The sequence below is a fragment of the Hyperolius riggenbachi genome, chromosome 1, assembly GCF_040937935.1.
Source record: "Hyperolius riggenbachi isolate aHypRig1 chromosome 1, aHypRig1.pri, whole genome shotgun sequence".
In the NCBI taxonomy this organism is placed as follows: domain Eukaryota; kingdom Metazoa; phylum Chordata; class Amphibia; order Anura; family Hyperoliidae; genus Hyperolius; species Hyperolius riggenbachi.
This window is the reverse complement of record NC_090646.1, coordinates 366,574,240-366,586,370: the sequence shown is the minus strand read 5'-3', so window position 1 is coordinate 366,586,370 and position 12,131 is coordinate 366,574,240. Positions and strand designations below refer to the sequence as shown.

The 12,131-nt window shown below is 46.5% G+C and overlaps 1 protein-coding gene across 2 annotated transcripts in view; it reads left to right on the top strand.

Moving 5' to 3' along the window:
- Window positions 1-11,247, top strand: part of LOC137551191 (coiled-coil domain-containing protein 17-like) — a 66,656-nt gene extending 55,409 nt beyond the window's left edge. For both annotated transcript variants that reach the window (XM_068271327.1, XM_068271326.1), the window contains exons 11-13: window positions 1,234-1,456; window positions 2,922-3,032; window positions 10,690-11,247. In XM_068271327.1, the coding sequence (XP_068127428.1) occupies window positions 1,234-1,456; window positions 2,922-3,032; window positions 10,690-10,830 (475 nt within the window). In that variant the 3' untranslated portion in view covers window positions 10,831-11,247. The remainder of the gene's footprint in view (window positions 1-1,233; window positions 1,457-2,921; window positions 3,033-10,689) is intronic.
- The last annotated feature ends 884 nt before the right edge of the window (window positions 11,248-12,131 follow it).

Below are 12,131 nucleotides of genomic sequence, written 5' to 3'. Positions count from 1 at the left end.
CCGTGATCATCAACACCTTGGAAACTGGTCTAGATAATAACATAATAGATAACAGAATTTCCTAGACTAAGGTGTGAGCTCCGTGATCATCAACACCTTGGAAACTGGTCTAATATAACACAGATACTGACAGGGTCTGAGTGCTACCACGTAGTGATCGCAACGCCAGACACCAGAGGAATGACCAGCACCCAGTATATATACATCAGCGCTCACCTGCGCCTCCCCTAAGTGCTGGACCAATGAGAACTGAAAGAATTGTCAGCTGACCGGCCTGATCAGCTGACACCCCTCTGGCTGTCATAAATGCTCTGCCTCTCCGCGCGCGCACGCGTCCTTCTGTACCAGTGTGGACTTTCAGTCCCAGCCACACCAGACATGTGTTGTAATGCCGCAGCGCTGTCCGAGCGTGCGGCGTTCTCTCCGCATTAAGCACTGATGAGAGAGGTAGGCCTATGCGTGCAAATCGGCGCGTCGAACGCGGAATCCCCCGCCCTGTTCTCTGGGCATGCGGCGGTTTCTCCACGTTCCGTCAGGCCAGTGAGTGCAGGTCCCTGCGCGCAAGCTGCCATGTTGAACGCGGAATTAGCCGCCTGACTCTGAGTATTTGCGGCGGCTTTTCCGCGTTTTCTCACAGTAGTATTCAGGAAACATTTTACCTCAGGCAAACCTAAAGTTAACTCTTCTGTCTTTAAGTTAAGGAGAGATCTCTAAAGTTAACTCTTCAATCCTTAAAATAACTCCAGAATTCTAAAGTTAAAGACAGGCTGTTAATTAACTGCATGTGAAAATAACTACAGAGGAGGTAACTTAAGGCCTGAAGTGATAAGATAACTCTCTCACTGTAAAAACATATCTCTACACCTTAATAAGGCAAGATCGATGTGCGGAGGTAAGTTTTCTCTTGCCTTATTATCTCCAGCATGATCTTAGTAAATTGAGGCCTTTATATCATAATTTCACCTCAGAATAGCCCATTAAACAATTAAAAATATGATTAATTTGACCAATGTGTCAACGTTTCTCAACTCTAATAAAATGTGAGGATGAATCATTCAATAAATAGATCATTCTAATGGTAAAAATGAATCACATTTACTCAATCAAAAGTTTAAAGCTGTGTATATATATTTATTTATTTATACCATAGATTAAGTGGAAGGATAGATTTTTAATATGTCCAGTGGAATACAGTATGTGTATTGATACTTCTCAATGTGTATTTGTCCCCAGAGTACGGCCTTCTCCAAATATTTCTCTGATAATTGAGCTACAAGCATCTGGTGGTTATGATCCATATGGCCAGGAAGTCAGTCGTCTAATACCTCGCGGTTGGGTGAAACTGGACATTTTTGACAATCAGAACAGAGTTATAAGCGGACAGTGGAAAATCCCAATTCGTATACTTCCTGTAAAACCATCACTCACTACAGGAGCGCTAAACGGAGTACCTCAGGTATCATGCTGTGATTATTTTAATAAATCAATTAAGGGACAACTATCTCAAAAATTGTAACATTTAGAATGCAAACATATAAAATATCGATTTTTCCCAGAGTAAAAGGCACTATAAATTACTTTTCCCCTTACAGTGAAAATTTGACACACTGGTAGATCCTTTCCAGGGAATGCTTTTGTAAAGAATAAAGGTAATACTGATATTCCACCATGAGGAGTGCATCATCAATAACTGGGGAAAAGTATCCGGTGCCAGTTAACTGATCAGCAGCTTGCACTTCTGACTAGCTAGTTTTCTGATACACAGATATTTGCTTAGAAGGCAAACCTTTTGCTCATTCCTAATTCCCAATATATTTTACATAGGCGTAAACCTTAACCACTTGCCGACCGCGCACTCATAACGCGCGTCGGCAAAGTGGCAGCTGCAGGACCAGCGACGCAGATCTGCATCGCCAGCTGCAGGCTAATTAATCAGGAAACAGCCGCTCGCGCGAGCGGCTGCTTCCTGTCAATTCACGGTGGGGGGCTCCGTGAATAGCCTGCGGGCCGCCGATCGCGGCTCGCAGGCTAAATGTAAACACAAGCGGAAATAATCCGCTTTGTTTACATTTCTACAACGCTGCTAACAGTAGCAGCGTTGTACCAGATCAGCGATCCCCGGCCAATCAGCGGCCGGGGATCACTGTCACATGTCAGGCAGGAGCCTGTTAGAGGCTGCACAGGACAGATCCATTCCTGTGCAGCCTCTGATCTCCGGGGAAGGGAGGGAGGAGAGGGAGAGGGGGAATCCTGTGGTGGAGGGGGCTTTGAGGTGCCCCCCCCACCAGCCACACGCAGGCAGGAGCGATCAGACCCCCCCAGCACATCATCATCATCAGTGGGGAAAAAAAGGGGTCGATCTGGTCGCTCTGCCTGGTGTTTGATCTGTGCTGGGGGCTGTAGAGCCCACCCAGCACAGATCAGCAAAATCAGCGCTGGTCCTTAAGGGGGGGTAAAGGCTGGATCATCAAGTGGTTAAACCTTCTTCACTGCTCAGCCTCCTCGCTATCAGCCCTGATAAAACCCCCAACTGAGCATTCAGTCTGGCTTTGCTCAGGAATCATTATAGCTGAGTCATTATAGCAAAGCCAGAAGGGGTCAGGCTTGGGCTTGAAAAGACATCAGAGAAGACAGACTCATCTATAATGATTCCTGAGCAAAGCCAGACTGAATGCTCAGTCAGGAATTTTATCAGGGCTGATAAGAAGCAGGCTGAGCAGTGAAGAATGAAACAGAGAGCAGGGTAGGTGTTTTCTCTAATGTTCCCACTGATATACAGCATATGGTAAAATACATGAGGGCGCTTCGTCTCTGGTTCACTTCAAACTGCTATATACAGTATGTTGTCTTGTTATACCAATTTTTGCCTTTATGGGCTGAGTAAAGCAATTTATATATATACATTATTTTTACTGTTTTAGCTGGAACATGCAGAATTGTACATTCGACTTGTTAATGCACGAGATGCCGACATTCATAGTACTCATCCCATTGATATCACCAACTCAGTATTCTATAAATACCCTCCACTGGTAAGTCCCAAATTCAACCTACTTTGTAAATTCAACCTACTTTGTAAATGTTCAACCTACTTTGTAAATGTTTCAGTATATAAGAGAACCATGGGATACTTAAAGTCAAAGGATAAATATAACCGTTTATCTCATCAATTTATTTTCACCTTCGGGTTCACTTTAACCACTTGCCGACCGCACGCTTATACCGTGCGTCGGCAAAGTGGCAGCTGCAGGACCAGCGACGCAGTACTGCGTCGCCAGCTGCAGGCTGATTAATCAGGAAGCAGCCGCTCGCGCGAGCGGCTGCTTCCTGTCAAATCACGGCGGGGGGCTCCGTGAATAGCCTGCGGGCCGCCGATGGCGGCTCGCAGGCTAAATGTAAACACAAGCGGAAATAATCCGCTTTGTTTACATTTGTACGGCGCTGCTGCGCAGCAGCGCCGTAAGGCAGATCGGCGATCCCCGGCCAATCAGCGGCCGGGGATCGCCGCCATGTGACAGGGGACGTCCTGTCACTGGCTGCACAGGACGGATAGCGTCCTGTGCAGCCCGGATCACCGGGTAGGGGACAGGTAGGAGAGGGAGGGGGGAATTTCGCTGCGGAGGGAGGCTTTGAGGTGCCCCCCCGCCAGCCACACGCAGGCAGCAGAGATCAGACCCCCTCTGCACATCATCCCCATAGGGGGGAAAAAGGGGGGCAATCTGATCTCTCTGCCTGCACCCTGATCTGTGCTGGGGGCTGTAGAGCCCACCCAGCACAGATCACTAATAACCACGCTGGTCCTTAAGGGGGGGTAAAGGGTGGGTCATCAAGTGGTTAAGCAAGTCGTTCACATAATAGTTTGTGTAATTACATACTATTTAATGAGCAGCAGAAAGTAATTTACCTAAAGGAATGTGGCTGTTTAGAAATTGTGCTGGCATTACACTGCATATGCAAAGTGTAAGAAGAAAAAAGAGAATAGATCATACACACTGCCATACATATATTTGGAAAGTGAGATAGAGAGGGAAATGGAAGATAGTGCAAGAGAATAAGAGAAAAATAAGCTTGTTTTATTAGTCAGAATCAGAATCAGAATCAGAATCATTTATTTCGCCAAGTACAACGGGGGTTGTACCCGGAATTATTTTTGGCACATACAGGGTCGGTGATGGTACAGCAAAACACAAGCAGTAATGTACATTACATTAGTAGTGAGTACACAGTGCATGGAACATAATACTTAGTTACATAGTTACATAGTGGAAGGTCCCGAGGAGGCATCCAGTGCTATGTGAGTGGAACGCTACGTTCTCTGCAGCGCTCAACAGCTCTGCAGCTATTTGGATGCCCCCCAGGATCCCGGGAAAAGAACTGTAGAGAGATAGCGAGAATAGAAGCTTACAGGAGGACCCAGCGAGAAAGACTGGAGGGGGTAATCCGCTGCCGTATATGGCACTCAAACGCTTCTGCAGCGATACTTGAATCAGATGCACCCCCCCCCCCTCCAACCTTGGGGAAGAGAGAGATGCGAGAGAAGATGCAAAAGAAAAGGAGGAAGATAAAGTGATAAAGTGAGAGAGAAAGTGAGGACAGAGCAGAGAGAGAGGAGAGAGATAGTCCCTGGGCATTGCCGCAGCTGGCTAGTGGCCTGGTCAAATGTCCCAATGGCTGTCGGAGCAGCTGATGTACAGCAGTGGGGCTGCAGGCACAGTGGTGGTGGGGTGCAGGACATCAGGTACCCTGTTGCCCCTGTGGTGGAGAGGCTCAGGCAGCGGTGGAGGAGAGCATGGGTCCAATGGCTGCTGGGGCAGTGTGATGCCGGTGTCCCTGATGATTGCTTGAGTCAGTGGTTGGTGGCTGAAGGGGCAGCATGGCCATTGACCCAGAGCAGGAGCTGCTGTGCCCGGAACAGTGACTCGGCTCCCATGTGCATTGGAAGGCTGGAAGCAGCAGCGTGGTACTAGCTCTGGCTCCTCTCTGGGTCTCCATGGCTGAGGCTCCACGTGGCTTGGTCGGCTGTGTGCACTGTGGGAGTCTCCGTGTGGCTGTAGCCGTCTGGGAACGGCTGCAGAGAAGCTGCGTGGGTTGTCTCCTGGGGCTCCATGCTCCTGTGATCGGTGGCTCCTGCAGCAGCTGTAGCTTCCCTCCATGTGTCATCCTCATCAGCGGCTCAGCATCAGCTGATCGTGGTAGTTGGAACAGCCGAGAGCGGCGTCATCTGTGCAGGCCATGTTCTGTAGACCATACGGCCTGCACCACGTGGACGCTCTCCCTTGACCCTGCGGTCTCTGAAGCCTCTGTCGTGGTTGAAGGGGCTGGCTCGGGGCAGCGACGACAGTGGCAGTGCACGAGCACCAGAACAACTGATCGGCTGTGTGAAGCTGGGCACACCCGACCAGCAGGGTGGCCGGTGGCCTGCACGGCAACGTCCTTCGTAGCTGGAAGGTGTGGAGGACGGAAGCCTCTCCGCTGGGAGCCATCCATGCCATGATGGGGTCGGCGCAGGTGGTGTCGCTGATGATCCGGGGGCAGCGGCGGCAGATCAGCAGAGTTCCGCACTGCCTCTCCATGCCTGCGTACTGTGCGAACAGCTGATTCTCTCGCCGGCCCCGATCAGCTGATCCTCTCGCCGGCCGTCGTCTGCTGCAGTCCGTGGCTGATGCAGAGCCAGACCGGCAGTGCCCATGTCCTCCACCTCCTTCTCAGCAAGAGGTAGAAACACAGTGGTGAGTGGAGGAGAGATAGCCCTTAAAAAAGCAAAAAAGGCCGGAGCCCTGTGGCCGAGGCGTCCGAGTCCGGCGCCATCTTAGTATTTTAGTAGTATTTTGTTTGTTTCTATAGTAATTGATCTAATGCAGTAACAAGAAATAAGCATATCACATTCTGAAAAGTGACTAGGACTAGGCTTTGGGAACTCACCTGTTGCTATAATTTGTGATATATTTGTTACAGTATTAATATAAATGGGGTGCTCTGTGTGATAGCTGTCCCTTAATCTAAACATTATTTAGATCTTTATTTTCTGCTCCGTAATAAAAACCTTTGCTTTACACTTTAGTTCATTTAAATTCAGTACTGCATTTTTCATGTTGCAGAATTTGCCTGATCTTGGCACCTGACCCTAATGGATATTCACCTTCTATTATCCTTTGGCTTCATCTTTCTACTGATTCCTTGTATTGTCGCTTATCCCTTGGTGCCTGTTGGTAACCCAGTTCTTGGGCACCCAAACCATGCATTCTATGCTAACAAAGTTTCTCATGCCGGTGATCCACCTCTAGGCATTCAGGGGTGAAATCAGGGTCATGTGACTACTGTGTTGTGTAAAATAGTAAAGGTATGCACAGATTTTAAACCCTGTATCTAAGCATGCATTGTTTGGCCTTTGAAACCATTATTGCCAACTGCTGTTGTATTTTGCTACAGTTTTAGGTTTTCTGTTTTCCTCCCCTTTCCAAGCATAATTGTGAAAGCAGCAAAGCAGACAAATCCAAGAAACAGATATTACAACAGTGAGCACTGTTAAAACAGCACAGGAGATTTTGGCGCTGCCGGTGCCACCATAGGCAAAGTAAGCAAGTAATTTGGGCGCTGTAAAAAGATGGAGCTCAAATTTCTTTTAAAACACTGTAATTCGGCCGACAGCAATAGCTGGAATCTGAATTACATTATTTCCCGCTATCCATTGCGGCCTGGAGGGGGAATAGTAATTAACGCCACCGGGACTTGTGCAGGAGCAGAGTAAGCAGTATATCGGCTACATCCTGTGCCCAAATCTCCCGGCGGCTATTTCATAGGTATGCACCTGGAGAGCTAATGGAAACACAAATAACTATACTCTGATCCACTTTTTCTGTCTACTTTCTTGCTGGATATGTCTATACACAAAGGCTTGGCTTACTGAAAGTACTTACCACATACCACAGTGTTGCCCATCCGGATCAAGCTCAATCCAAGTAGTGTATGGGAAAAGGAGCAGGGACAACAGGAGAGGAGCAATGTGCTCGGGGGTCACTGTTGTTTCAGCAGCTAGCATGCAAGTTTGGGCGATATCGTTACACGCTAGACAACATGCACTCATCAATCTCAGGCTACATGCACGTTATACTAAACTCAGCCAGAATTTAGTATAGTGTGCATATAGTGCAAAGGACACTGGAATTGAGAGGGATTAGGGATATGGAGCTTACCAAATGTATTTCCTTTTAAACAATGGACGTTGCCTGGCAGTCCTGCTGATCCTCTACCTCTAATACTTTTAGCCATAGACCCTAAAAAGTATGCAGATCAGATGTCTGACTGAGGTCCGGAGGACAGTGCAGGGAGCCTCTAAAGGACTCAGAGGCTTCCCTCTTCTTAGGTAAGTATGTGTTTTTTCAGAATCAGAATCAGAATCTTTTATTTTCGCCAAGCATGACTGGGTCATGCCCGGAATTGGTCTTGGCACGTACAGGATACAAATAGGATATATATACATACACATACGTCAGAAGAATCAACATTATATCACACATTATTTTTGATCCGAGATTCACCTCAGATACACTTTAACGTGACACAGAAGTGAAAAAAAGCTTCTGTTATAATTAACTGTATGTGTAGTGCAGATAAGTAATGGAACATTAGTAGCAACAACAAAAAGTCTCATTTTTATTTTCAGTTATATAGCTTTTTTATTATAACATTGCATCATTCTGTCATATTTGCTGTTTACAGATTACACTCCGTATTTTAAATAATGAAACAGAGCAGAGCTAATAAACCTTTGAACTTCCTGGCAGAAAAACCTTAAACAAATAAGAAACAGTGAGAGACAGGTTGAGATAAGAGCTTAAGAAAACAGCACTGAAGCCGACCCAAGTTGGATTGGAGAGCTCAGAGAAGCTTTTTTGCATAGATAACAAGAGAAGTTTCTTAACTCTTCCTATACTGGAAACAATATGAGACTCATATACTGTATGTTCTACTAATGTTCTATTTTTTAGTTGTACTACACATACAAATCATTATATCTATTTCCACTTCAGACTCCCTTTAAAGGGGTTCTGTGGGGGTTGTGCAAGAGAAAACCGGACACTTACCTTGGGCTTCTATTAGCCCCGTGCAGCGGTAATGTCCCACGCCGTCCTCTTCCCATCTGCCGTTCTCCGCCGCCGGCCCCGGTCTTAGCGGCATGGAATCCAACTGCGGCTGCGCTAGAGTGGCCGCGCACCCGCTCGCTTCCGCCTGCGTCATCGGAAGCTTACTGCGCAAGCGCAGTACAAGGCTCCGTTGTACTGCGCCTGCGCAGTAAGCCTCAGATGACGCGAGCGGAGGCACGGCAACGCGCATTATTCGTCTGTATGTCAGACGAATAATAGCCCGGTGCCGGCTGCGGGGAACGGCGGATGGGAGCAGGACGTCGTGGGACATTACCGCTGCACGGGCTGATAGAAGCCCAAGGTAAGTGTCAGTTTTTCTCTTCCACAACCCCCTCAGAACCCCTTTAAAGGGAACCTAAACTGAGAAGGATATGGATTTTTCCTTTTCAAATAATACCAGTTGCCTGATTGCTGATCCTGTGTCTCTAATACTTTTAGCCACAGCCCCTCAACAAGCATGCAGATCAGGTGCTCTGACTGAAGTCAGACTGGATTAGCTGCATGTTTGTTTCAGGTGTGTGAATCAAGCACTACTGTTGCCAAAGAGATTAGCAAGACTGACAAGCAACTGGTATTGTTTAAAAGGAAACATCCCTCTCAGTTAAGGTTCCCTTTAAAAGGAATCTAAAGTTAAAGTAATGTGGCCAGTTTAAAGAGAATCTGTATTGTTAAAATCGCACAAAAGTAAACATACCAGTGCGTTAGAGGACATCTCCTATTCCCCTCTGTCACAATTTCGCCGCTCCCCGCCGCATTAAAAGTGGTTAAAAACAGCTTTAAAAAGTTTGTTTATAAACAAACAAAATGGCCACCAAAACAGGAAGTAGGTTGATGTACAGTATGTCCACACATAGAAAATACATCCATACACAAGCAGGCTGTATACAGCCTTCCTTTTGAATCTCAAGAGATCATTTGTGTGTTTCTTTATACCCTGAGGGGGGAGTGCATAGCAGAACCACAACACTGAAGAACTTGGCAGCCTTCCAGACACAGGCTGACAAGTCTGACAAGGGAAAGATACATTGATTTATTACAGAGACAGTGATAGTATAAAGTGCTGCAGTAAGCCAGAACACATTAGAATAGCTTTTGGAACTTGTAGGATGATAAAAAACATGATGCAATTTTTGTTACGGAGTCTCTTTAAGTTACCTGGGGCCCAGTCGGCCAGCTTTTGGAGGGTAAAGCTGCTGAATGGAAGGGTGCAGAAAAAAAATGACGAAAGACCAGGAGAACTACAGAGGGCTCAAAGAAACCCAATATAAGTTAAGCTGGCCACATTACTTTCACTTTAGATTCCCTTTAAGCTAAGTGCACAAGTCACAGTGCAAAAGTTAGATTAAACTCCAGAGCAACCTTAAGGACCACATTGGCCAAGAATCAAGCATGTGTACAGAAGCCCCCCAATGTCACCTTAAAGTGGACCCAAATTAAAAATACAAGATTTCAGAAATAAAATCTATTTTCTAAATTATAATAATAAATGGCAGCCTTTTTTCAGCTACATGATGACATATTGCCGGGACAGAATCCGGCAAACTGGTGGAGTAGATGGTGTCCAGCAAAGGAGGAATTGCTAATGGCTCTCACCTGTATAACCCTAATTATGAAAAGAGAAGGGTGAAAAGCATGCACTGAAATGCTCATAGGCTTGAAGGAGTGTTTATTTATCTTTGTATGTGTCAGAATATTGCAACTAAATATTTTGAATAAACAAAAATGTTTAGTTTGTGTCCGCTTTAAGGTCTGGCATGCGACATCTAACCCTAGACCAACCCCCAAGAGCATTGTTTTCTTGCTCCCCCTGCCTGCTGTGAGACATATTGTTGTGTGCTGTGCGTTGTCCCTCCTCCCCCTTCCATAGCAACTCTGCTAGCCTCTAGTTTGGTGAAATTTCTGTACAGCACATGGACCTGAACTGTTGTCTGAGGAATAGAGTCTTGATCCCTGTGAGATCCCACATGTAAGAGGCCTTAAAGAGAACCCGAGGTGGGGATCTTAGAATTAAATCTATACACAGAGGCTGGGTCTGTCTATAGTGCCCAGCCTCTGTTGCTAGTTGAATCTTCCCTAAATCCCCCCTGCGCTCTGCACGAGCCCATAAATTACAGCCGCGCTGGCGACACTGAGCGTGTCGCAGCGGGCTCTGTTTACCATTCTAGTGCCACTCATGCCGCTCCCCCGCCTCCTGCAGGGCGCCGATCCCCGCCCACGTCCCTTCCCTCGCCGCTGATTAGAGAGAAGGGACGCGGGCGGGGACCGATGTTTTGCTGGAGGGGGGGTGCGGCGTGAGTGGCACTAAAAAGGTAAACAGAGCCCGACAGCGCGGCTGTAATTTATGGGCTCGTGCAGAGCGCAGGGGGGATTTAGGGAATATTCAACTAGCAACAGGGGCACTATAGCCAGACCCAGCCTCTGGGTATTTATTTAACTCTAAGATCCCCACCTCGGGTTCTCTTTAATGGCAATATTTTAACGCTTCTTTACAGTATACTGACGTTGTATTACTTTTTGTGCATGATTGTGTTGGATCTCTTTGCAGACTGCAGCCTATTTCTACCCAGAAGAAGTGGTTGTGCCATCCCCTTACTATAATTCTTCATACCTTCTCCCAAACATGCAGCCCATCTATGGGGACAATGTGGATTCTCCTCCTTCCAGAGACAGGATAAAGACCTACTGAAACTTGCAATAATACCCGACTTTCTTCTGCTGAAAACATTCAGTGTTTCTGCTAGCAATACAAATACTTTCTGATATTATTAATCTATTACAGACTGTTGTACATTATTTTCTTTAGATCTTTATTTTTCATTGTTTGCTACATTCTACATGGGGTTCTATTTGTGTGCCTGACTTGTGTTCTATAAACATGAATGCAATTTTTTGGATAACTATTATCAGTAGTTTTCAACAGAAAACAGTGTAAACTGCTAAAACGGTAAACATACTTTTGAACCTACCTATTAACCGGGCATGATGAGGCCCACTCAGACTAACTGCCCTGTGTTGTGCTACTTCACATTCCTAAACTTTCTGGATACAGATACGTTTTTTTTTTTTCAAAGAATGTTGCTAATTAAAAAAATTGTAACAAATTGTAGCTAAACTGGTTTCATAAATAAAGTTTTGTTTTGCAGTTTAATACAACTCATTTGTCTTTAGCAATTTTTGTTATAAACATTGTTACAAAGTACTGCATTAAATGTATCAGGATATACTTCCAATACTTCCTAGATCACCACCCTCCTGCTGTGCGACAGAAACATTGGACATTAACCACTTTAGTGGCGAGATTGCTCTCCTGATCACATAACAGGTGCGCGAGGTGCTTTCGATGCATATTTAACAACTTAGCATGTCCCTGTGTAATGCTGGCCATACACTACTAGTCAAAGTTTTCTTGTCGATATACAGCAGATTTGATCGCTGTGACCGAATCTGCTTGAGATGGGTAAAGCAAACGTTGCCCCACTTTAATATATTGATTGAAGCATGCTCTGCTTCATTGAAATCCTACCACATATCATTGGTAATCTGATGGATGAGAACGTGAAAACCACTTGCAAACTACATCCTAGTCACCTGTATCTGCCATTAACCACTTAACGACCGCCCACTGCACAGGGGCGGCCGGAAAGTGGATCCCGCAAGGACCAGCTCATGCCCAGAGGCGTCGGTCCTTGTAGGGGCATGGGCGGAGCGATCGCGTCATTCATGACGCGATCGGCCGCCGGGGACTGGCTCCGCCCCCTCGCTCTGTAACCCGCCGGCCGTTCAGAAGCGCCGGCGGGTTACTAGCACCCGGATCGCCGCATACAAAGTGTATAATGTATACAAAGTGTATTATACAGGCTGCCTCCTGCCCTGGTGGTCCCAGTGTCCGAGGGACCACCAAGGCAGGCTGCAGCCACCCTAGTCTGCACCCAAGCACACTGATTTCCCCCCCCCCTGCCTCCTGATCGCCCACAGCACCCCTCAGAC